A 25809-nucleotide genomic window follows, 5' to 3' on the forward strand; every position below is an offset into this window, starting at 1 on the left:
CAGATATCTTATGTCCCACACTTTATTCTGCAGCCCAGAACCTCAGGATCTGAACTCAGACACACTCAGCCCCACAGAACAGAGTCCTATGAACCAAGTTCACAAACACCTAGTTTGTGCCTGAGACAGAGTCATTCCTTCCTGCAAAAAGCCAGGAGCACATGGAGAATGAAGAGAGCCAGGACTCTGGGAGCATTGGTCTCTCTCTCTCCCTGCCATCCCGGCTACCCACCCTGGAACATTAAATAAAGTGCTACCTCCTCCTTACTTCCATTGGACAGAGCACAGGCAGTAACAGCTGTCCAGTGCTGCTTTGCACAGGCTGGAAAGGCTCTGTTGGGGTACTTTACGGCTCCCCTGCCCTCACCTGAGGTCATTCAGCAAGTTGCAACCATGTACATAGCTGTTTGCCAAACAAAAGGACATAAATCCCCCCATGCCCTCAGAGACTGAGACATGCCAAGCCACTGAGTTCCCCGAGAAGCAGCTGCAGGAGGGAAGACGGGGGTGGAATGACTCTCAGAGGGAAATTATTATTTTAGAGACAACATTCAGACCTATGAGGAAAAAGCAAAAGACTGGGGAACCAGAGCAGAAGCTGCCTCTAATGCTTACCCAGGTCTGCGTGTACCATCAAGTGCCCTGATCCCGGAGTGCGGCACTTGGAGTTCCTGGTGGCTGGCAGCTGTCTCTGTGCACTGGTCTCATTTTCACAGAGGACACATTGCAGAAAGGAATGTGTTGTGGTTTGAATGTCAAGTGTCACATGCTCATCTGCCTGATCTCCAGCTGGTGGTGGTTTAGAAAGCTGTAGAACCTTCTGTTATCTGTCCGGTTGGCAGATACAAAGCCGGGGGGAGGGGTGGTAGATGATTATAAAACCCACCCTGGTTCTGATCCAGTCTCTGCCTTCTGATCTGCTGAGATGTGAACAGATTCCCCAGCACTCCCACCACCTTCAATCTTCCTGACCAAGCTTCCCCAACCACACTGAATTGCATCCCCTCAAACCATGAACTAGAATAAATCCATTCTAATTTAGGTTGTTTCCCATTGGGTGTTTGATCATAGCAATGAGGAAGATAGCTAATACAGAAAATTGGTACTGAAAAATGGGGCCATTGGTCTGGTAAGACTGACCTTGGGCCTTAAAACCTAGTTAAAGAAAGACTATGGATGAGTTTGGAGTTGTAGGCTAGAGAAGTCTTAGAAGGTTGTAAGGAGAGCTGCGTGAACTGTTACGGTTAGAGTTTGGAAGAACAGAATGTTGACTGAAGCACAGACAACAAAGGTCCAGACCCAAGGACTGTAGAAGTGACCAAGGACTCTGTTAGGAACAGACTAGAAGCCATTCTTGTCACATTCTGTCAAAACATCCTACACAGTTTCTAAAGTTTTGCGTGAGACTGCATTCAGAAATAATGGATTCTGGATTCAAGGCCATATAGCATTAGAGTATGACATTTTTATGATGTCACTGCAAACACAACAGACACTGTCGTGACGTCACCATGAGCCCTGGATGCAAGGCGGGAAGGTACAAGGGTTGGGATTTGTCTTGTTGAGCTTCAGTTTTGCTTTGATCCTTCCTTGCCATACTCCTATGCTCCCTTTTGAAACTGGCGTGTTTACTCAGTACCATTTAATGTCAGACATATAAAACTTGTCTTTGGGTTTTACAGGGGTTCACAAATAAGAGACTGTCTTGAATCTCAGAAGAGATTGTGGAATTTGGGATTTTGAGCAATGTTGGAACTGTGAGACTATGATGACTTTAAGGGTTATACTGAATACATTTGACATTTCAAAGGGCACCTAATAGAGGCTAGAGGTGGGGCACGATGGTCTGGATGTGAAATGTCTTCTGCAGGCTCCCATGTTTGAACACGTGATTCCCATCTCACAGTGCTGTTTTGTAAAATCCCTTGGGCTTGGAGCCTAGCTGGAAGACACAGGGCTCTAAGGGCAGAACTAGTTGGTTATAGCCAGGTCCTTATTCCAACCCAAGCTCTCTGTTTCCTGAGCCAGTAAAATGTGGATAAGATGCCTGAAGCTCTCATTACTACCAGCCTGCCCACTACCATTTCTTACCATAGTGGACTGTGTTCCCTCAAACTACAAGTCAAATTAAATTCTTCCTACCTTAAATTGATTTTTGTCAGGTATTTGGTCACAGTGCAAGAAAAGTAACCTTTTATAAAAAGTAACAATATATAGAATAACTTCTACTAGGCTTATAATCAAATAAGAATAAAAAGTATCAAAGGACCACACCCACTTTAAGATGTTACTATTTGTTTTTGATGTCCATCTTGTTATGTAAAAGTCATAGTATCTACTGAGTTACATTTTTTTGAGACAGGGTTTTTCTGTGTAACCCTGATTGTCCTGGAATTCACTCTGTAGATCATGCTGGCCTTGAACTCACAGAGATCCACCTGCTTCTGCCTTCTGAATGCTGGGATTAAAGGCTTGTGCCACCACCACCCCATAAATCACCTTTTTGAAACAAAAGTTGACAAGTTGAACTGCCTGAGACTCAGGAAGTTTCTGTAAATGGTGGCTCTTTCCATTTTTATGTCTCCTACTTAAAACCAAGAGGCAACAGAACCTCTCTACTGCTTTTTCAGTGCAGGAAAGCTTAACTGTGCCTGTTCTGGTTTGAAGACTGCTCACCAGATCTAATGTCCACTTGCTAGGATCTGCCAGGGAGGGAGGGTAAGGAGCAGGGAGGGAGTGGCTCCTTCTAGGGGGAACTACCCTGTATCCTGAAGACATCCCTTCTGAATGGAGAGAAGAGAAACCTTGCAAGCTCAGGTATACATAGGAGCCAGGCAGGGTTAGGATCTTTTAGGGCTCGCCGCACCCCTCCCCTGCCCACACCCACCCACAGTTTTCACTTGGCCTGGAATTTAGCTCTGCTCTATTTCCTTCCTAAAGTGTTCGCTTCAGTGGGTTTGAAGGCCGGCGGATGAGAAATGTTCTGAGCCGGCTGTGAGTGGTCTCTCTTCTAGCGTGGCTGATTCTTTCCGATGTGAATCATAGGCACAGGGAGGACACCCATGTCTATCATTTCAATTTGAAGGGCAGCTTTAGGATTAAGCTGCCAGCAGGAACTTTCTGGCATGTTCCTTCCTTCTCCTAGTTTTCCCGGTCCTTTGTGAAGTTCTGGGACACATTAATTAGCATTTGATGTTGGAGTCAGGTTTTCACGACTCCATTCCCACCAGCATGTGTTGGCCAGAGTGTAACAGACTTGTTCTTCCCAGGATATTATGAAATGAAGACAGACTGTCTGCCATACATGACAGTTTGGAAGGCTGTGGCCTTCCTTTCTGGCTAGCAAGAAATCCTTTGAGAACATCTTGCCTGCTGCACTGTGTGTAACTTCAGAGCAGACATCATGCCTAAGGAATTCCCTTGAGGAGAGGAAGGTGAAACTGGGGCCCTAGGAGACCCTTCCAGGGTCTAGAGGAAGGGAAAGAAAGAACCGTATAGGAAGAAGACTCAGTGTTATTTCCTCAGCTTCGAAAAGTTCTCTGCTAGCAACCAGAGGCACAGAGAAATGTCTCTTTTTAAAGTGTTGTCTGGGGATAATACATAACCTATTGGCAAGGCACTTAGCATGTATAAAGTCCCAGTTTCAAGTCCTGGCACCGTGAGAGAAAAACAACAAAGCAGTGGTATCTTTTCAGATTTGACCTTTTACCTCTCTAGGCATCCCCCACCCTATCCCTGACGTGGATAAGGATGCTCTCGAAGAGTAAATGGTCGTGAAAGCTGAGGAGTCCCTTACTCCCTGAACTGGAGACTTTGGAGTCCCCAAAGCCAGGGTGAAGATCTCCGGGCTTGAGGCTCCCTCTGGTATACACATTGGGAATTTACACAAATGGATATTTCTAACCCCCACCCCTTCCCGATCTCTCAGGGCCCTAGCTCTGGAGGGGTCACCCCCATGCCCTATATAACTCCAACCAGCCTCTCTACCAAACGACTTCTGGGAGGGACTTCCAAGGAGTCAGCATGGCCCTAGAAGCCCTAGAATAGTGGCTGTGAAGCCTGGTAAAGATCACCCACTGTTTCTGGCATCCAGGATGTGCCTGCCAGTGGGCATGACTCCAGGAATCGCCCATACAACACCTTGTTCCATCTCAACAACAGCTGTGGGAGTGTTTATTTCTAATAATGCAGGAACCAAGGAACAGAGAGGTTAGGGAGCTTCCCCTCAGCCGCATAGCTCGTAGATGGCTGAGACCTGCAGCGGGGTAGAATGAGTCCATAATTCCACAACACACCAAGGTCTATGCCCAACCCCCCGAGAAGTGTGGTCTGCTGCATTCAGGGTTCTCATCTACCTCTGCTTCTGAATTGCAGCCCTGGAAAGCCCTGTGGGCACTCAGCTATAGCACAGTCCTCACCTTGCCTAGGTAGAACAGGGATCCAGAAAGAGGAAATGGCTTGTCCACTGGCCAGTGGCAGGGAAGTTGGGCGGAATCAGGTACAACTCCATCCCTTCTACTCACTTGATTTGCGGGGCTCTGATCCTCTCATGGGGAAAGAGCAGTGCGGAGACTATGATTGCCAAGTCTCAAGAGGTCTGCACTAGATCCGGTTTCTTGTTTGGTGTGTGTGTTAAAGCACTTGAAGATAGCTGCCATTCGGGCAGTCAGATGCTGCTGTAGGAAGGGGTATTCTCAACACCTCCGTTAAGAGGGACTAGGAATCTGCTCCTTTGCCTGGCCTGTCAACACAGGCTTGATCTCCAGAAACAATGAAAGCTACTACTTACTAAGTCCTGCTACACCAGGACCTTTGCCTACATCGTCTTCTTAAGACTCATGCCAGCTCTACCCAGAAGACGTGACAGGCATGTGTTTGTTCTGTAGAGGAGGGAAGAGAGGCATACAAGGGTTTAGTGACTTGAGCCAAACTGCATAGCAGAAACAAGACTCCAGCCTGAAGACTGACCTCTTCCCCTGCCCTACATTGTTATAGCACACAGTCTTGCCTCTCAAAGTGTGGTGCCCTGACTGGCAACATCAGCATCACCCAGAAGTCTACTGGTGATGCTGTCTGTCACTGCTCCAGGACCACTGAATGAGAACCTCAGGGGTGGGTCCCAGTAATCCAGGGTCAGTATGAGCACCACCAGTAGATTCTGAGATGTTTTTGGGTTTCATGATCCCTGCTCACCGGGAGGCCATCAAGTCCAGGAAGAGAGAAATCTGTTCTGGCTTCCGCGATGACTTCTCATTGCTCTGGGTAGTTACAACTGAGTACTTGATTCCTGAGTCCTCGGGCTGCGTCTGGCAGGCATCCCTTTGAAGGTGGCCTCAGAGAAGATCTTTGGGTCCCAGTGCCATCTCAGGGACACCAGAAGGTCCCCCTGAGTCAGCATCCTCTCATTCTGTTTCCTTGACCCCATTTACTTTCCTAAAAGGCCTTAACTTTTATAGAGCATGTTATGAGTTCTGAGTAGAAAAAAAAAATAACCCTGCAGCGGATGAGAATATTTTTAATTAAATTGTGTAAGCCAAGCGCTGCAGAATAAAAGCAGGGTTCCTGCATCCCGTGGCCTTGTCCCCTGAAGCACAGCTACTTGCTTCTTCCCAGGCCGCAGCTGGGCTGTGCTGACGATCTTTACCATCTCTTCTGGCCAATTAAAAAATCCCTGCTGTTGCTATTACCTATTTTCAGCTCCCAACCAGTTCCTTTGTCTGCCAGACACTGTCTTGCTCTCCTTTAAAAAGAAAAAAGAAAAAAAAAAAGATCCCGAGATGACGCAATTCATTTTGATCAGAGTTGTGTAGGATGCTTTATTTCTCACAACACAAATTGGTTGGGTGAGTAGATCAGTGTTAAGAAGCATCCAATGCAAGAGTGTACCTGTTCACACAGATGCTGCCCTCCTGAGATTCGTGGTCACCCCACCTCACCCTACCCCTCGAGACCTACAGGAAAGGAAAAGGCCTAAGCAAACCCTCTTTTCCCACCCTCACCCACGATTCACTGGTTGATTCATTAGGCAGGTTTAGACAGACTCTTGAAAGCCACATATGTCTGCACACCCTGGCTCTCATCACGCACTCCCTTCCTTCTGAGGCTGGAGGGAGCAAGAAGTCTTTGTGGCCCTTGCTGCTTTGCTGCCCAGTGTCTGCAATCCTCCAAAACATCTCCCTGACAGAGGTCTGGGATCAGTTTCAGATCAGGCAAAGGAGACTAAGTGATTCTAGGTCCCTGGGTAGAATGTCCAAGGGCTCTTGAGCTTCTTTTCCAGCTGACCTTCAAGAGCAGAGTCCTGTTTCATTCAATCTCTCACTCATTCACTCTTCCTACAAAAGTTCCTGGGTTCATATACATGCTAGGGTAGCAAAGGTGAGACCAGTTTGCCTATCCCGAAGCAGATCGGAGAAACAACAACATGCAAAGAATTTTTAAAGTAGATAGAAGCCAGGTCCAGAAAACCAGAAAATCATGGAGACCAGCTGGTGTTTAAAGTTGGGATTGGATGGCATGAAGGCAAGACTGCAGCAGGGAGCCTGGAGGAAACAGAAGAGCAGAGGGTGCTAAGGGCCTGCTAGCTTTGTTAGGAACTTGACCTTCACACAGGGATGTGAAAGGCTCTGAAGAAAAGCAAGTAGAAGAGCCAGTGCAGAGCAGGTAAGCATCCTGGAAGAATGGTTCTTAAAGATGATTTGAAGGCAGAGGGTAAGAAAGGACCAAGCCTACAGCCAAACCCTGGCTGCACTGGGGAGGGAAGTAGGTGGATCCCGGAGCCTGTGGCAGGTGTGGAAGGAGAGCATAGAGCTGTGTCACCCACCGTGAGTGGCCTCCTGAGGGGGTGAGGATTAAGGACACTCATCCTTGCATATAACTAACTGTGCTGTGTCCTGAGCTCATTGCACTGGAATAGGTAATTCCTGATGCATGTATATATATTTTCAGTTTAAAGCGAAGATATATGCTGCACCTAAGGATGTCTCATCCGCAGAATTGATCGAACCAGACATTGTCAAATATTCACTTACGCAAGTCAAATTGTTAAATGTCAGGTAAAACAAAAGACTCATAACCTGGTATCTATGCAAGAGAAGTCAACACATCCTACATTCTCATGAATGTCACCCAATAAGGATGTTCAGACCTCAAATAACTCAACTATGTTAAAAAAAAAAAAAAGTGCCACTCATGGTACTGTGGAATGTGGAAGCAATGGTGATGCTCTTGCTCACTCCCCAGCTACCATTGGTTTTTTATAAACATTGGCAATAAACCACAGAGACCCAACAATAAGGGGACTCAGGGTGAGAGACAACCTTGGCAAACGTTCAGCTAAGGTAGCAATTAGAGCCACTGGAATCAGGGAAGCCACCTAAGAAAGGGTTTTAAGCCAGGGAGGAAGGTCTGGGGGCCATCTCTAAGTCAGAGGTCAAGTAGAAGAAGAGTACCGAGAAAGAGAAAGGGGTCACCCCAGGAAGAGGCAGTGCTCCCCATACCTGTTAGGATGACAACTAGAGTCCATTGAACTTGGTGATACGGTGACCAGTGGTGGCCTTGATGAGAGAGTGTGAGAACATACACTGGACTAGAGCCTGAGAGAAGTGAGGAGGCAAGATGGCACCAACAGGGATGTCTTCTTGGAGTTTGGCTCCAAACAAAAGCAGAGACAAAGGGAGAGACCAAAGAGCAGGGAGGTATCAACACAAGGCTTTCATTTGTAAACTAAAAGAGATGCACACTGGGTCTTAATAATGGTTTACGGGGCTGTGGACTAGAGTTGTTACCCAGTGTGTGTAAGGCTGTGGGTTCTGCTCCTATTTCTAGAAGGGAGGTATAAGTTATTAAAGGAGAAATAGCAACTGGACACAACATTTCACACTTAGTGGGCGAAGCTGAAGCCTCAGTCTAGCGTCATGCTCACTTAAGAACTGGCCCAAGTTCACAATGAGCTTTGGGACTCACCATGGACCACTCTTCTCCATAGCTCCCATGCCCCCTCCATCCTTCCGGTCCAGATTCCTCTGAGCTGTGTCTCAGACCCTGCACCCTGCATTCACCCTCCTCTTCTTCGACCCAGATGCAGCTCCAACACATCTGGCTTGGACCCCTGCAATAGCATCTTGACTGGGCTCTCTCCCTTTCATTTCTTCTCCCCAGAAACTGGAAAAATCTTCGAGGAAACTGGATCATATCACTCCACGGAATCTACCTTGCTGTTGTTTCTTGCTGAGTTCAGGAGAAACTCTAGAATCCTCATGACTGACAAATCTCTGATCTCTAGCGGGTCAAGGTCCTATCTGCCCCAGGCCTCTGCTTCCTCCAGGCTCTCTTCCTGCCTACATTGCAGACTCACCAACCTTTTCTAGATCCTTGCAATTCTTGTCTACCACCGGACTTTGGTATATACATCAGCCTCCTTAGCCTACCTACTTCTTAACAATCCAATTCATCTTTCAGCTCTCAACTGTAATTGGATGTCCCCTAAGAGTTCTTCATGAGCACAGCAATATAAAAAATGTCTTCTTTGTCTTTGTGTGGAATATGTCCTTTCTTTACATAGAACCTGTAATGATTATAAAAAATTTCAGAGGATGAAAGGTGAGAGCCCAAGCTGCCCTTGACCATGTGATCCTCCTGCCCCAGCCTCCCAAGTCCCGGGATTATAAGTGTTTGCCACTACACCCCGCTATAAAGAAGAGTTTCACTCTGCTTTCAGAGCACGGCTCCCTGTCGCTGTTAGGATTTCTATTGCTGTGATAAAAACCATAGCCAAAAAAGAAACGTGTGAAGGAAAGGGTTTATTTCTGCTTCCAGTTCCTCATTACAGTCCATCACTGAGAAAAGCCAGGGCAGGAGCCTGGAGGCAAGAGCTGATGCAGAGGCCATGGAGGAGGGTTGCTTATTGACTTTGCTTCTCGTAGCGTGCTCAGTCTGCTACCTTATAGCATCCAGGTTCACCAGTCCAGGGATGGCACCTCCCATGGTGAGCTTGTCTTTCCCAAAGTAAGCGTCAATCAAAAAAATATGCTTTACAGACTTGCCCACAGGCTAATCTGGTGGGGGCATTTTCTCAGTTGAGGTTCCCTCCTTCCAAATGACTGTAGCTCATTTTATATCGAGTTGTCATAAAACTAGCCAGTGTCTCATTCCAGAACAGAGACTGTGTTGCTAGCCCCCTCACAACAGGTCCTGTCCCAGCCTTGAACTTAGGAGCCATTTAGCACATGTGTTGAAAGCAAGCCAACCAGCCAGTCACTGCTGGAGCTCTGGGAAGGCATAGAGAGGGGAAAAGAAGAAGCTGGGGATGTGAACCCTCCTATGGGATATACACCAGGTGGCCTCTGACCCAGAAGGAAATCAGCCACCCACCCCCCCACACACCTTTGACAATCAGGAGGTTCCTTGCATAGCCATGGTTACTGCCTGCATAAATGTGTCCAAATGTCCTCCAAGACTTCCCAGACCCCCACTGTGGATCTGGAGGAGGTAGAATCCATCAGGAAGAACTACTTTAGCACTAATCACTAAGAAACAGGGAACACGGGAGGTGGGGAAGGCGGCCAGGCCTGCCCGGGAGGTGTTCCTGAAGTGAGGTCTGCGCGATCCCACACAGGGCCGGTCTCTTCTAGGAACACGTTACAGAAATAGCAGGTAGCAGTTAATAGCTCCTAAAATCCAGACCATAGGCTCATTACATACTAAGTGAGACATGATGAGTTGCTCTTCTCCCCACTTGACAGAAGTAACTTAAGGGAGAGAAGTTTACTTTAGTTCCTGGTTTCTGGGGTGCAGTCCATCAAAGCTGGGAAGGCACAGCGACTGGGGCAGGCCCATGCACAGCAGCACGGGTGTGAGACAACAGCTCCTCACTTCCTGGGAGATCAGGAAGTAACAAGGGAACCAGAAGCATGTTGCCGAGGGGCTTATATCTGCCAGCTAGGTCCTGGGCTCCAAGGGTCCCATAAAAACAGTGCCACCAGGTTGGACCCAGGTGCTCAGGCACATAGGATTGTGGGAACTATCTCACACTGAACGTGTAACAAGCCCTAAAGTAACCCGCACGACGCAGGGGTCCAGAGGGAGCCTCCTGACTGATGGATGCTTGGGGTCCTGGAGCTGTACATCACACGGGGAAGCCCCACAAGAAAGAGGCTCCCCGGAACTGGGAAAATCTCCTCTCCTAGTTGTGGCAGCACAAGACAAGCAGCCAGGGGGCCCAAGAGACGCTGTGTGTAAAACTGGGAGATGAGAAGGCCCCAAAAGAGTGTCGGGGCACAGTGCTGAGAGGTTACCTGCTCCGGGTCCCAGCAGCAGGGAGATTTGGTAAAGTGGTCAACAGTCTGCTCCCTTTAGGGATTCCGGGTGACCAAGTAGGATGAGGAGGGGAATTTTAAGCTCTAGCAGATGCTACAGAATAGAAGTATGGAGAAAGAAAACAAGGACGGTTCAGGGTGCAGAGACGCCAGCCGAAATCTATACTGAAGAACCCATGTCGTTAGGGTCACAGGTGACAATCCTGAAATGGCTGTCTACCGGAGCACACTGCAGGGAGACAGCACAGTCTGCCACCTCGTCGCCTTCCCCAGGAGGACACAGACCTCACCAGGAGTGGAGTAGCCACTGCTCGTCACAGGGAGATGAATTCCAAGCCAATCAGAGAGCTACGTCCTTGTCTGACACTGTTGGGGACACCCGTGGTGCCGTCACAGGTGGGCTGTGAGCTCACCCTGCTTCTGTGCCCAGCTTAGAGAATACCAGGGTTGAGAGGAGGGTGGGGCAGGTCCTAGGAGTTGGCCTTGGCTCACCCACAGCTGTATAAGAAGTGACTCTCTATTATGAAAGAGGAGGGCTTTTCCATGTCTCAACTCTTTCTTTCACCTTCCAGCTGGGGTTCTGTAGCCAGAAAATGTTTGGATTTCTCTCCAGGATGTCAGTGTCCGGGAACTGTACCTGCTATCAAACACTGATGCCCTAGTTAAGAGCACTGACTGCTCTTGCGCAAGACCTGGGTTTAGTTTCCAGCACCCATGTGGCAGCTGGCAACAGCCAATAACTCCAGCTCCAGGGGGATCTGATGCCCTCTTCTGACTTCTGAGGAAATTGCATAAATACATTTTGCCCTTACATGCAGGCAAAATACTCATGCACATAAAAATAAAATAAAATAAAAATAAAAAATAAACCTCTGATGTCCCGACGTGCATCCCAGGGAGGTGGGTGAAGAGTGGGAGGTGCTGTGTCTATCCATAGTCCCAGCCCCTCTCTGTCTCTTACTTCCCCACACAGAGTAGCCCTGATAGCCTGGGAGGACAAAGGCACCACTCCCTGGAAAGGCAGCTCCCTGGGGCTTAGTGATGGCTAGTCTCCCACTGCAAAAGCTTCCAATGAATGGGCTGAGCTTCCCCTACCCTTTGCTTCGACTCTGCCCCTGGTTTCCACATCTTAAACATCACTCAGAGAGCTGATAAAGAATGCAGGTTCCTAGGCCGGCCTCCAACATTGTGAGTCACTGGATTTGGACGGGGCCCAGAGAGCTGCATTTAGCTAACACCTTCTCCATCCCAGCTCAGGGCTCTCAGAACAGGCTAGAAGATGCTGAACGAGAGGCGCTCTGGCTCCATGGCCATCCTCCCGCTCCTGTCTTGGGTTGGGAGCCACGTTTCACCCGACTGCTTCTCTTGGACTGCTCCTGGTCTCAGACTCTTGGCTCATTACTAAAGCTCTTAGCCACAGTCCCCGAGCCAGTGAACCGGTGAGCTGGCAGGCTGTGTGTCACCTGAGTAGAGGATTGAAAACTAGGCCATTGTGCTTGACTGGGCAGAGCCCTTCCCTCCCCCAGCCTCCACTTCCTTTCCTGCCTCCCCCACAGAGCCTTGCTTCCAGCATCTACTTCCACCATCTAGGGGAGAGACCTGGCCCAGAGTTCTGGAGGCAGAGGGACATGGAGAGGGGCTTCTGAAGAGACAGAAAACCGGGGAAGGGGGTGTTCAGGGGCCCACAGCAGAGGCGGGGAGGAGCAGAGATAGACTAATGAGTCAGGCCTGGGCCTTGGGGAAGCCAGGACTTTTAGTCAGTGTTGGCCCAGCTGAGCCCACAGCCTTCTTCCGTGGTTTTATAAGGGTCCCACTCTGGGGTGAGATGATACATTGTGTTCATTCACCCTCTGCTCCTGTGTGCTCCGGCAGTTACTGACTACATGGAGTCTTCCTCCCACATCATCTCTCCCTGACTTTTTCTTCTGCCCTCCTCTGTCTACTCCTTTCTTCTCTTGTCTGTTTTCCTTTTGTTCTCTCCTCTCTTCTTAAGTCATCTCTTTCCTTCTTCGTCTCTATCTGCTGTGCTCTTCCCCACCTCTCTTGCTTCTTCCTTGTAGCTCTGGTTGTAGGACTCACACCACACCCGCTCTATCTCCTTCCATCTCTGGCTCTGGCTTGGCTTCTGTGCCCATATTGGATGGGCTCTGTCTCTGTCTTTGTGTCCCCTACTGCACAGACTGTCTCCTTCTCCAGGAGAGCAGCACCATGTGGCTTGATGGCTGGCTCCTGCCTAGTTAAGCCCTGGGTTAAGCCACAGATGCTGACCCAATGGTGCTCGCTCACAAAGGCAAAGCAGAAGCAACAGAAGCTATTCAGCGATCAGAGAGGGTGGACTTGGAGGATCTGGTGCCCATGCATCCTTCTCCGTCCCAGAGTGGTTTTCAGGCGTGGCAAACCTCTTGCCTTCATGGTCTTCCTGTCCCATCCACGAACCTACCTGGACAAACCTGAGACAAGCCTGAGAGAGCCCAGTGAACTCAGCTGAGGGTGGCTCTGGCTTTACCCAGGGCAGGGTGAGGGAAGAGGAAAGATCCTGCTCCCCCTCAGCTCTTCCTTCCTCCTTAGCACTCTTGGGGGGCTGACCTCTCTTCCTACTCCCCCCTCAGAGTGGTGGCAGAATCCACACACCTCCATGCCCAGACTGCTGCTTCGTGGCACCTTGTTTGCTTTCATCCGACAAATGACAACGGAGTTGGGTGTCTCCTGGTTTTCTGAGATCATGGGAGAGGTGGGTCCTGCTCAGAGACACCTGACCTCTTGTGGATGTCTGATAAGCCCTGTTGGGAGTGCTGGGGCTGAGTTACAGGAGGGCACCCTTGAAGGGCAAGGTGATTCATGTCCACAGCGTGCTGTGACAATGTCCTGCCAGGAGAACTGAGGAGACAACAGAGGGTAGGCTGTGAAGGAGCCAATAGAAAGGTAATGAGGGTGGGGGCATGTGGCAGAGATGACAGATATCAGCTCTAGAGCCTGTGGGCATGTGCCAGCCACATTGTGATAAGTTTCTCTTGGCAGGAAGGTCTAATGTTGGAAGTAGCAGATCGGCAGCATAACCACGCTCAAATTCCTGCCACCCCACACGAGACCCTGGGAATAGAACACCAAAAGAAAATGAAGGGGTTGGTCTATAGAGAGAACACCATAAACACCATACAGGCTTCGTCTTTTCCGGGCAGTCTGAGAAAAGGGGACACAGGAAAGACTCATCCACTTGGAGACTCCAGTGGAGAGAAAGGGACTCCTAATCAGTCTTGTTAGGATACAGGCTATATAACATTTACCTCAGCCAACTTATTTTTTCCCGAGGTAGGATCATTGTTAAACAAGCATCCTTCTGCTTCCATTTTCTAAGTAGCTAGGACCGTAAGTATGTGGCACCATGCCTGGCTCATCCCATTTACGTTGTTTGGCCCTCAGATCCTATGGAGTTTGGTGAGAACTCGGGTCCAGAACAGAAAGACCTGAGCTCAGCCTTCCACTACCCTTGGTGTCGCTGGGCACCAGCTCATTGTAGTTGGCATTTTCTTTAGGCCGCCAACCAGCTTCCAAATAAAGACATGGAGGATTCTTGTTAATTATGAAAGTTTGGCTTAGCTTATGCTTGTCCCAATAGCTCTTATAACTTAATTTAACCTGTTTCTATGCATTGCCTTTGGGTTTTTTACCTTTTTTTCATCCTGTATGTCCTGGTTTTCTGCTTTCTCTGTGTCTGTCTTTCTGGATGACCCCTGGCATTTCCCTGACATCTTCCTCTTTCCCTCTCCCTGTCTTCTTCTTCTTCTTCTTCTTCTTCTTCTTCTTCTTCTTCTTCTTCTTCTTCTTCTTCTTCTTCTTCTTCTTTTCTCCTTCTCCTCCTTCTTCTTTTCCTCCTCCTCCTCCTTCATTCTTTCCTTCTCCCTAAGTCTAAATTCCTCCTCCTACTTATTCTCCCTTCAGGGAAGTTCCACCTATACCTCCTCTCTTGTTATTGGCCATTCAGCTTTTTATTAGACCAATCAGGTAACTCAGACAGGCAAGGTGAAACAGCAACACATCTTTACATAATTAAACAAATACATCTTTGCATAGTTAAAGAAATATTCCACAACAGCCCATCACCCTAGGCCTCAGGTATTTGACTGTGGGACAGAGACAATAGGCCGTAACTTGCCTTCCAGGACTGCTGCATGAGGTGAGAGGTGGCAGAAGAAAGCTGTCCACCTCGGTTATTCAGAGGAGACCCCAGAGCAGGGGATGAAAAGCTGTAAGGCTTCCTCCATTCCTTCCTGGCTAGAAGCAAGTCAAGTCATTCCCCCCAACCTCTCCAGGGTGGCTTCACCTCACCCCTCAGCTCCAGAGGAGTTGAAGGGGGCTGACCTTACCCACAACCCCCTCCTGCTTGCCCTCAGTTGCGTGGTAGATGAAATGGACTTTTCCAACATGGAGCTGGACGAGGCCCTGAGGAAGTTTCAAGCTCACATCCGCGTGCAAGGAGAGGCCCAGAAGGTAGAGCGACTCATAGAGGCTTTCAGGTGAGATGCCTTTCCAGCTCCCCTCCCTGATTCTCCAAATCCCCTGATTTCTGGGAAATAGGTGGTGAAGAAAAGCTGCCACGATTCTGGGCTAAGAGATGCTGACCTGGGTGAAGCCCTTCTGGTGTAGGTGGGAAGACAGACTGGAAGAAACAGAAAAAGAATCCTTTAGTGAGTCCTCCGAGCTGGCAGTCACATGGGACCCTCCCAATGGATGCTGGTCACTCACCAGAGCCAGCCCATTTTACTAAGCACATGTGGGAAGTGGGTACTGAGGAACGGACAGACAGTGATCTCCAGGTCCCCAGACCCTTCAAGGGCTGGGGTTTGGGAGCTCACGGTCCTGCCCCACACCCCCACAGCCAGCGCTACTGCATGTGTAACCCCGAGGTGGTGCAGCAGTTCCACAACCCAGACACCATCTTCATCCTGGCCTTTGCCATCATCCTTCTCAACACCGACATGTACAGCCCCAACATCAAGCCTGACCGGAAGATGATGCTGGAAGACTTTATCCGAAACCTTCGAGGTAAGAAGCTGGACTGGGGAGGTGGGGTAAGGATGCTGCACAATGCTGCCTGGTCCTGTTCATGTTAATTCTGTGACTATGAGCCCTAACTGTAGATATTATTTGTTCCTGAGGACCTAGTCACCCCTAGCAGACTGGGGAAGTTTCGTACTTTCCAGCATATGGAGTTTCCAGGTACCACAGCCCTATTCAAAGAAGTGGGGCCCTACAGCAATGCCTTCTGCCTTCTGCCTTCTGCCTTCTGTCTTCTACGTGCTGTGGACCATCCCCACTGGGATGGCACTAGACTGGCACTAGTCGTTGGCACTAGACTGGTATCCGGTTAGGGCCAACCCTTCTGACCTCATGACTTAGGAGGAAAGAGATTGTGAATAAGGCTTTCCAGCTCTGAGTTCCTTGAATTCAGCCTTGCAGGTCACTTGATAGTACCTGCCAGCAAAGCCTTTCTGACTGATACCATGTGCCTCTCACTGGGACCAGACCAAAGCTACCAGCATATAATGTATGTAGTAACATGGATAGCTTTGGGCATTGAAGAATCAAAGTGTCAGAGGTGATACCGCCACACCTGTAATCTCAGCACTTGGGAGGATAAAGCAGGAGGATTGCGGCTGACTCAAGGTCAGCCTGGGCTACAGAGTGAGTTCAAGGTCAGTCTGGGCTTTAGAATGATACCATCTCCAGAAATTAAATCAAAAATCAAAGTTGTGCATGTATGTACTTAAAAAAGTAAAATAATTCTACAAGGTTCATTACAGGAAAAAAGAGAGAGAATAGACGCTGCTGCCCCTGTGACCACCGCTGTTCCCTCAAGCCACACTTTGAGTAGGTTTCCTCGAGTAGGTTTCTGTTTATTGATTCATCTTGTGGTGCTGAGAGAGAAGTCGGGGACTTCTGAACTCTAGGCAAGCCATCTCCCACTGAGCTACATCCCCAGCCTGTTGATATATGTCTAGTGTTCCTTCCAAATCAATAAATGACAAGCTGTTTCTTTCTTCCTATCCCAAGTTATAAACACAGACCGTATAAGGTGAATAAATATGACAAGAGTTTATATTCATGGACACCCGTGTGCTCACACCTGAGTCTACATCACCCAGAACCTTCTCTCTCATCCCATCTCACCTGAGACACCTTCCTGAGCTTTGCATCATCCTGTCACCTCCAGAGATATAGCAATGGAGTCGCACAGTACAAATGCTGTGGTATTGCGGGGAGGGGGGATTGAGTACTTAATTTTTTATTTTAAGCAACGTTTAAATTTCCTATTATATAGAGTTTTTTCCCATTTCTTCAAACATCACCACTAAAAACCAGAGAGGGATAAGAAAGCCAAGTGAACACAGCCCAAAGCTGGATCGTTATTATTATTATTATTATTATTATTTATTTTTATTGAGTTCTACATTTTTCTCTGCTCCCCTCCCTGTCTCTCCCCCCCACCTTCAACCTTCTCCCAAGGTTCCCATGCTCCCAATTTACTCAGGAGATCTTGTCTTTTTCTACATCCCATGTACATTAGATCTATGTAAGTCCCTCTTAGTGTCCTCATTGTTGTCACAGTTCTCTGGGATTGTGGTTTGTAAGCTGGTTTTTTTTTTTTTTTTGCTTTATGTTTAAAAACCACCTATGAGTGAGTACATGTGATAATTGTCTTTCTGTATCTGGGTTACCTCACTCAAAATAATGTTTTCTTGCTCCATCCATTTTTCTGCAAAATTCAAGATGTCATTATTTTTTGTCTGCTGTGTAGTACTCCATTGTGTAAATGTACCACATTCTCCTTATCCATTCTTTGATCGAGGGACATTTAGGTGTTTTCAGGTTCTAACTATGGCAAACAAAGCTGCTATGAACCTAGTTGAGCACATGTCCTTGTGGCACGATTGAGCATCCTTTGGATATATCCCCAAAAGTGGTATTGCTGGGTCTTGAGGAAGGTTGTTTCCTAATTTTCTGAGAAATCACCACACTGACATCCAAAGGAGTTGTACCAGCCAAAGCTGGATCTTGAGAATATCGTGGCTACAGTTTTTCCACCTTCCTTGGAGTCAGTTTTAGATTTGTTTTAGATTTGGCTTCCTCTGTTTGTACCACTAAAGCACCTGGCCCTATCCTGGGCATCAATCTTTTAGATTTGGTTGGTTCCCTAGGTGTTTTACCTCCTTGTCAGCATCTCCATGACATCTCCTGAGCCACAGTCCTGGTTCCTGGACAGCACGGCTCCCTCATTTGTAGTTGGTTTCCAAAGAAAGGGCACATTGGTGACAAACCGGTAGCCTGCATTCTGAATCTGCCTTCTTCTGCCTTCACATGTGACTGGGAGCTAACTGGAATAGGATCCCAGCCTGGAAATATGCAGCTTAGGTGTGGGCATGCCCTGCTCTGCCTTAGCTGAAGTGCAGCTCTGCCGTCTAGTGCCTGGCCTTGGGAAGGTTGTTTTTCCTTGACGTCTGAAAGTCTATGGGTTCTTCTGGTTGCCTTTGTGTAGAGAATTTTCACACTAATGTGTTTTTCTTCATCCACTATTAATTTGGGCCAATCTTTTCAGCCTAAAAACACATGTCCAGCTGTGTGAAGTTTTCTGATACATAGTATCCTTCCATGTCCCTAAGGAATTGTTTCCAGGACCCTGTTGGGTGTTCAGTTTCTCTCTGTGTGTGTGTGTGCGTGTGTGTGTGTGTGTGTGTGTGTACATTGGCATATTATTTCACCCTCTTTTATACTCTAAGTCATCTCTAGATGAGTTATAAGGCCAAATACAATTTAAATGCTATGTAAACAATTGTTATATCATGTTATTTAGGGAATAAAGTCAAGAAAAAAACATCTGTACATGTTTGGGACAGATGCAGTTCTTGGAATATTTTTGATTGACAATTTGTTGAAGCAAAACTATGGATAGAGAAGCAGTTCAGAGTGTGGTTCTGGTCACTTATCTTCTCTCCTGAATTGCTTAACTCAGATGTCAGATTTTACTTGTATTTACTGTGTACCGAAGTTTTCTTGGTTGACTTTCTGGAAGGCGCTACTCACCTTACCACTCAAGTCTTCTTCCTCACTCATGTTCCCACAATCGCTCTGCCTTTTATTCCCATCCGATAACTCTTTTGCTCTCCAAATATTGCCAGTATATAACATCAGGAGCAGACAGGAGGGGTTCACTGCCTGTGCTACCTCAAGACATGAGCCTCCTCTTAGCTTCCTGCTCAGTTCTCTGCCTCAGTGAGGGAAGACACCTACAACTCATTCCACTGCTCCATGGTATCCGTTTTTGGTACCCTGTCCCCTGCTAAAGGAGAAGAGAAGTCCCAGAAAGAAAAGACCCCAAAGAGGAAAGACAGATAATCTTCATGCTCATGGAGAGACACAGGGTGAGGTCAAGGCAAATGCACAGAAGACAATAGAAGTGCGGAAGCAAAGATCCTTAGGGGGAGCCTGGGGACCTCAGGAAAGCGGCCTAGGAGGTGGGAGCAGAGGGCATTAGCAGACATTGCTGAGAAGTCTATCTTTCCTTTAGTGGGGATAGGGAGCCAACTATTCAAAGCTTTGGATCAAAAACAAAACACAAACAAGGCCACCTTCCTGGTGTTCTGGTGTGAAGGGAAATCTTGTCCTCCATGTTGGTAGGTGTGGATGACGGCGCTGACATCCCCAGAGAGCTGGTGGTAGGCATCTATGAAAGGATCCAACAGAAGGAGCTCAAGTCCAACGAAGACCACGTCACATACGTCACCAAGGTGGAGAAGTCCATCGTGGGCATGAAGACGGTAAGTGCCCGTGCTGAGCGGCACTCCCTGCCACTCTTGACTTCCTCTCCATGGCGGGCCACCCAGACAGCCATCTCCTGTTTCCTATTCTTTCTTTCTTCCCGACATCACCCCAGTCTCTCCCTTACCTTTCTCAAAGACGCTTCTCTGTGAGTCAAGGATTGAGTTTGCGCTGTGCGCCAGGCACTCAATCCTCTTTCTCCCTTTGCGTAACGTCCTCATCTCTCTTGCCACCAGCTGCTGTTACTAGGGGGAGATGTCAGAAGGAAGTGGCCGACGATCTAAGGTTGAAGCATGTGGACGGCCAGTTGAGAAAGTTTAGGATGCCTCTCACAGGAAGCAGGGGATGGCAGGCGTCTAGACTGTAGGTGGTGGCAACCGAGGTCCGGGCGGCGTGCTCTAATGTGCAGTGAGTTTTAAAGCTGGCCTCCTCTGTAGTACCCTATGTTACTGGCACCTTACACTGGGTGTGGGTAAGGTGGGGCAGGTGCATAGTCCTTCCACTGCAGGGGGGCTTTGAGCTCTCTGTGCAGGAAGGACCCTCACGTCAGAGCCTCTGAGACTAAAAACTCAGTATTTATCTGCTCCGCAAGCCAGCTGATATTTGAGTTATTAGGGTACATCCTGGGGTCCCTATAATCCCCTTTCCCTTGCACGCTTGTGTTTGAGTGTGCAGTAAAGAAACGGGCATGGATTTCGCATGCACATGGTCATGGAGGGGGAAGGCTGATATTAGGTCGTGAAAAGTTTGAAAACTTATCTCAATTTCTGCTCCTCCTCCCATGATCTCATTACACAAGCATAATGAGTCTCTGGATCTGCTGCCCTAGAGGCGTGATGATGGGAACAGAGACACACCCTAACCCCCCGCCCCCCGGCCATGAGAGGTTGAGGGTCAAGCATTGGTCTTTGCATAGGAGTAGAGCCCATGCCCACTCCCTGAACTTCTATCTCCTTTTCTGGAAAATGTGTGTCCTGGGCTTGGAGGAGACCCCTGGGGTATCTGAGGCTTCACTATAGAGCCCTGTCTGGGTTTCAGGTGCTGTCCATGCCACACCGCCGCCTGGTCTGCTGTAGCCGGCTCTTCGAGGTGACTGACGTGAACAAGCTCCAGAAGCAGGCCGCACACCAGAGAGAAGTGTTCCTCTTCAATGACCTCCTGGTGGTGAGCAGTGCAGGCCAGGGCTGGGCAGGGGAGAGCTGAGGCTGGAGCTAGCCCTGCCTATTGTCTGGGCAGGGGAGAGCTGAGGCTGGGGCTAGCCCTGCCTATTGGGGCTGGGCAGGGGAGAGCTGAGGCTGGGGCTAGCCCTGCCTATTGGGGCTGGGCAGGGGAGAGCTGAGGCTGGGGCTAGCCCTGCCTATTGGGGCTGGGCAGGGGAGAGCTGAGGCTGGGGCTAGCCCTGCCTATTGGGGCTGGGCAGCGCAAGGCTACAAATGGAGGTACTGGGCAGGGCGGACCAAGACTGTGACTGTGGAGGATATGGCAGCTCCTACTTGGCAAGCTGTGAATCTGAAGCACAGAGACAGGTCAAAATGGAAATGAGGCCCAGACAACCGGCCTCTCCATGATACAGAAAACCTAGGGCAAGGTACTCAACCTTGACATCACTGTTCTGTCTGGAAGGTCAGCAGAGGGCCACTGTCCCCAGTCCCAGGGAGAGGCTGAACAGCATGTGTATGGATGGTGTATTTCTCTCTGAAAACAAGTGTCCCACAATAAATCTTTACTCCATCCCACTGTGCCTGGAGTTGTCCCAAGTGCTGGGAGGCAGGCAGGGGTGAATGAGCTCCTCCCACAGATGTGTACTCTCTGGCCTTCTCCAAGTCCCATGGAAACCTCTGCAGGGTCCCACAGAAGCACCTGTAGCTCAATCCACCCTGCCTATCTGGCCCGGTGAGTCTCTCAGGTCCTCTTTCTGTAACCAGAATAACGGAGCACTTGATGCCTGTCACTCACTGGCAGAGTCAATGAGAAGAGACTGAAGCTGAATCTTAAAACTGCTTTCTTCAGAGAGTGGATAATCTGAGAAGGCAGTGGATTAGCATTTTAAAAGCCTGTCTCATCTCTTTCCAGCAGGTTACATAGGGGAGCAGGCAGGGGCAATGAAGACTGTGAGTCTTGCCGACCCCCCGCCACGCCCCATCAAGCAGTCACTGGGGGAATGTGATATCTGGCTTCTTTAGTTCCTACCCCCTTGCCCTCTTCCCTCTTGCAGTAGAAACTTAGACTCAGGCCCTTATTGAAACACTGAGTCTAATTAGTGACTGTCTGCATTAACTCTGGATTCCAGCAGGAGCATGGCGTTTAGGAGGAGGAGCTTAACCCAGAGTATATGCCTGAACAGCCAGTGGGAAATATACATTTTTGCAGCACAAATGTGTCTGTACAATACGAAATGTTAAAATATTCCTCTAGGTTCCTCATGTCTCCTATCACTTCCACAGAGCCGTGGGCACATCAGGGCCTCCCGCCTACCCGGCTCCAGCTCAGTGCTTCGTCCCCCAACCCCAGAGATCTCTGGGCTCATTTGCTGCGCATCTGGCCCCAGGGGCAGCCCCTTCCCTTCAAAAGCTCCTCTGGGTGTGGTTACTTGGCTCTCTTTAGGCTGGTCGCTAATTGAATGTGGCCTCCCTGGGCGGCCTCTTGCCCAAGCAAGACAGTCTTCCCAAGCACTTTCTATTTCTAATCCTATTTTACTTCCTTAAAAACACTCTCAAGTTTCTGAAATTGCTTCATTTGTCCCTTGCTTTGCCTTTGTGGGGTGGGTAGAGAGGTTTTTTCCTTAACTGTCTTCCTCTACCATCACACAAACCCCTCGAGGGAAGGGCTTACACCTGTCCCTCTGCATCCTCCGCGCCCTGCTCATAAGAGCTACTAAATAAAATATAAGTTTACATATTTGAGCAACTGGTGAATGAATCTTTCATATTAGGCAGAAACAAAAATTGGAGAAAGAAAGAAAGGAAGAAAGAAAGAAAGAAAGAAAGAAAGAAAGAAAGAAAGAGGGAGGGAGGGAGGGAGGGAGGGAGGAAGGAAGGAAGGAAGGAAGGAAGGAAGGAAGGAAGGAAGGAAGGAAGGAAGAAAGAAAGAAAGAAAGAAAGAAAGAAAGAAAGAAAGGAAGGAAGAAAGAAAATGAGACCATAGCCAATGGGAGGAAGAGTGCTTTGAACTCTATATATAAAGTGGTAGTGGGACAGAGCGACTGGGTGGCAGGGGAGACTTGGGGGGCTTGCTTTTAGTTTGTGGGTTTAAACATAGTTTTGAAAGGAAGCTTTCTCTAAGGAGCATTTTGTGTTAACTTAAGTAATGAGAGTAATCTGGCCATGCAGAAAGCTGCGGGAAGTGGGGCAAGAGGGAGGCGGGAGTTGTAGAAAAGGAATGGCTGCCTTAGGGCCGAGCTCGGCTGCTTCAACCTACAGAAAAGAGGACAGTGTGATGCCGACATAAAGCCGACATGGGTAGAGGCTGGATCTGGGAGGGCTTACAGGCCGGGGTTCTAATGCAGACATAGTGGGTTCTGAAGGGTTTTAAGCAGGATGGCACATGTGTATTGTGCCAGGTGTGTGTGGCGTGACTGCGTCTGATGTGCATAGGTGTGCCTCTTTGTGCATTGACAGTGTTCGCAATGTCTGTGGACGTTGGTGCCTGCCTCTGTGCACACGTATTTGCAGCGGCCCCTCTCATCTGTTTCTGTACCTCCCCTGGGCAGATTCTCAAGCTGTGCCCAAAGAAGAAGAGCTCCTTCACGTACACCTTCTGCAAGGCGGTCGGCCTCTTAGGCATGCGGTTTCACCTCTTTGAGAACGAGTGTGAGTCCTAGGGCCGGGAGGGTGGGAGCCTCCCCCAAACCCTAGGCTTCCTGCGTGAGCCTCCTTGCTGTGGTGCGCTCACCGCTGGGGTGTGGCTGGATTCCAGATTACTCCCACGGAATCACACTGGCAACGCCACTCGCGGGCTCTGAGAAGAAACAGGTGTTGCATTTTTGCGCCCTGGGCTCTGACGAGATGCAAAAGTTTGTGGAAGACCTGAAGGAGTCCATCGCTGAGGTGACAGAGCTGGAGCAGATCCGGATAGAGTGTAAGAACGGGCCCCAGTTTCTAAGACAGACAGATGGGGTCCGAAAAGGCATAGCAAGCCAGCACACACCTACCTCTGCCTCCTGGGGACTGCCACACCTGCTCTGCCCCAGCCTGAGCCCCACTCCCACCCCCTTGGACTCCTAACTTCACTGTAACATCCCATCCCAATGTGGGTTTGCTTCACGATTACACTGAGCCCTGCCTCCCAGGGTACACACATGTATGTGTACATCTGTCAGCCTTGTGGGGTGCACAAGGGCTTTCTCATCAGAACACTGCTGCATTGTCCAGAACAGCCTAGAGAGCTGATCCAGGTAGAGCAGATCCATGAGACCAAGAAGCAAGATGGTTCAGCTATATTCTGCTTATCTTCGCTGTAGCCTGCCAGGCGGCTGTTTTGTCTCCCTTTGAGAAGGTCACCAGTGCTAACATAGGCAGAGATGGCATATGCAGTTGAGTCCTATGCTTAGCCTCATAGTCTTTCTACTATGAAGACAGAAAGAAGAGGTTCTGTATATAATCTCTTAAGAAAATAACCCAAAATGGAGCCAAAATGAAGCCCAGAGCACAGGATGCTGCTTTGCAAGGGGGTGGTAGTCACCGAGTACATGCTGGTTTTGTACAGCGTTGGTTTATTTGGACTCAGGGGTTTCACAAACAGACTCTCTTCAGGGTCAGACTAGTTGCATAGAGGGCCCAGTGGGGCTATTTCTTCTGGAACATTCTCAGAGTGTGTCTTGAATTGGATTTACTTTTCTTTTGATCAGAATGTCACAAATGGCTCCAAGCTGCTTAGAGAGCCACTGGCCACCTGGCCTCAGCTGTACTGAGAGAAGTATTGTCCTTCTAGCCCAAGGGCGTCCCAGAAGTCCTTTCTCAAAGTAGCGGAGGCACAGATCTGGTCAGAATCCATTATGTCAAGTGGGAGGAAAAAAAAAAAAAAAAAAAAACGGCTTCAGCAGACATCCGGGGTGGGGGAGGGAAGCAAAGCTGGCAGGAAGGGTAGGCGGAGGAGTGGTTCTCAGGAGTAGCAGGGGTGACGGAAGCAGGCGGGCCATTGAGGCAGGCGGAAGAGGAAATGAGTAAGGTGGCAAACGGAAGCCACAAGTAGTCACCATTTAAATACCTGCTACACACCTGGCACAGGGCAGGTGACAGGACCCATCACTTAATTCCCACTTCCCATGTATGCACATTCCTCTTACAAGCGAGAAAACTGAGGCCAGCAGGGCTTTAGAAGGGAGTCTGAGTTCTCACAGGGAGTGACCATAAGCATCACACCCAGGCTCTCTAGACTCATGTGTAAATAATTACGGCTCTAATGCCTCCAAAGCCAGGAGGACCCTCTTGGGCCAGCAAGTAACTAACTCAGTAAGAATGCCCTGAAGTGATGGATCACCCGTGTGGTTCCGGCAACAAGGACAAAATGCTGGTCTGGATACTTCCTGCTCCCTATCCCTGGATTCTAGACAGCCAGAGAAACAGCAAATGGAGCCCAAGTGGATAGTTTTAATAACGGAAACTTGAGTCATGTCCCATGGAACCAAGAAGCTGAGAGAACGGTTTAATAATACCTGTCAGATCTACATGGATGGCAGCCAGCAGGTCCCTAGAGCCACTAGGAGGATAAACTGGGTAGCTGGTGATGCAGACAGGCTCCAGTGAAGGACCGGCTGGGACATGTGTCCCAGCTATACAGGCTGTGGAATCTGCCCCTCAGGGGAGCACTGGACACCCTTCAGGAAGCTCCGCGGCTGGGGTGGGGGAGGGGGCAATGCTGCTAGGTGCATGTGTGTGGACCGGGTGTCGCCAACCATACCTGGGGACCACAGGCTGCATTTTCTTGCACACTGTCCTAATGCTAATGCTTGTCACGCTTGCCCAAGTCAGTCCTTGTTCTGTGTGTTCTACCTCAGGTAATCTTCCTAATGACACTGGGCAGTGGGCCCAGCTGTCTCCTCAAGCAAGGCGGAGTAGGCTAGGTAACGTGCCTAAGACTGTTAGCCCAGGGTGTCAACCCCAGTCATCGGCCTCCTTATCCCACACTGGTCTCTGGCAGCCAAGCAAATCTTGCCATCACCACTCAGATACAGCGCCCAGAGATTTAAGTGGTTCTCAGTGTTCAGGCCCAACCTGAATTCCCATCGGAGTGGGCAGGAACAGGTTCTCCTACCTCCTCCTGCTATCCCCATATCCTCTTGCTCCCTGGGGCTAGGGGTGGTTGTGGGGGATGCCTCTGTTCATAGCTTCTCCCTTTCTTAGGGGAACTGGAGAAGCAGCAGGGAACAAAGGCTCTCTCTGGAAGGTCGGTTGGAGCCCAGGGGGACCCACAGTCAAAGCAAGGATCACCCACAGGTGAGACTGGGCTCTGCCCTTACCTGGCCCATTTAGAGGCAACCACCGTCCTGTACTTGGCTCTGGGAGCTTTGGGGGGAGGGGCATACTGTTTCTGTAGCTGTTTCTCTCCATGGAGGAGTCCCAGGCTTATGTCTTTAACCTTTAGTCCTTAGATCAGGGTGCAGAAGAGGTGACAGAGAAATGTATCCAGTTTGCAAACTGTCTCAGAGTGCAGGGCTGTATGTGAACTGTCCCCACTTGCTCCT

The 25809-nt window shown here is 49.1% G+C and overlaps 1 protein-coding gene across 7 annotated transcripts in view; it reads left to right on the plus strand.

The window, feature by feature from the left end:
- Iqsec3 (IQ motif and Sec7 domain ArfGEF 3) overlaps positions 1 to 25809 on the plus strand; it is a 101991-nt gene that overhangs the window by 67737 nt on the left and 8445 nt on the right. For all 7 annotated transcript variants that reach the window (XM_087904283.1, XM_087904284.1, XM_087904286.1 and 4 more), the window contains 7 exons: positions 14705 to 14827; positions 15190 to 15356; positions 18987 to 19126; positions 20166 to 20291; positions 22837 to 22936; positions 23043 to 23204; positions 25469 to 25561. In XM_087904283.1, coding sequence (XP_087760409.1) covers positions 14705 to 14827; positions 15190 to 15356; positions 18987 to 19126; positions 20166 to 20291; positions 22837 to 22936; positions 23043 to 23204; positions 25469 to 25561 — 911 coding nt within the window. The remainder of the gene's footprint in view (positions 1 to 14704; positions 14828 to 15189; positions 15357 to 18986; positions 19127 to 20165; positions 20292 to 22836; positions 22937 to 23042; positions 23205 to 25468; positions 25562 to 25809) is intronic.

This window comes from Myodes glareolus, chromosome 3 (genome assembly GCF_982192425.1).
Source record: "Myodes glareolus chromosome 3, mMyoGla1.1, whole genome shotgun sequence".
Lineage (NCBI taxonomy): Eukaryota > Metazoa > Chordata > Mammalia > Rodentia > Cricetidae > Myodes > Myodes glareolus.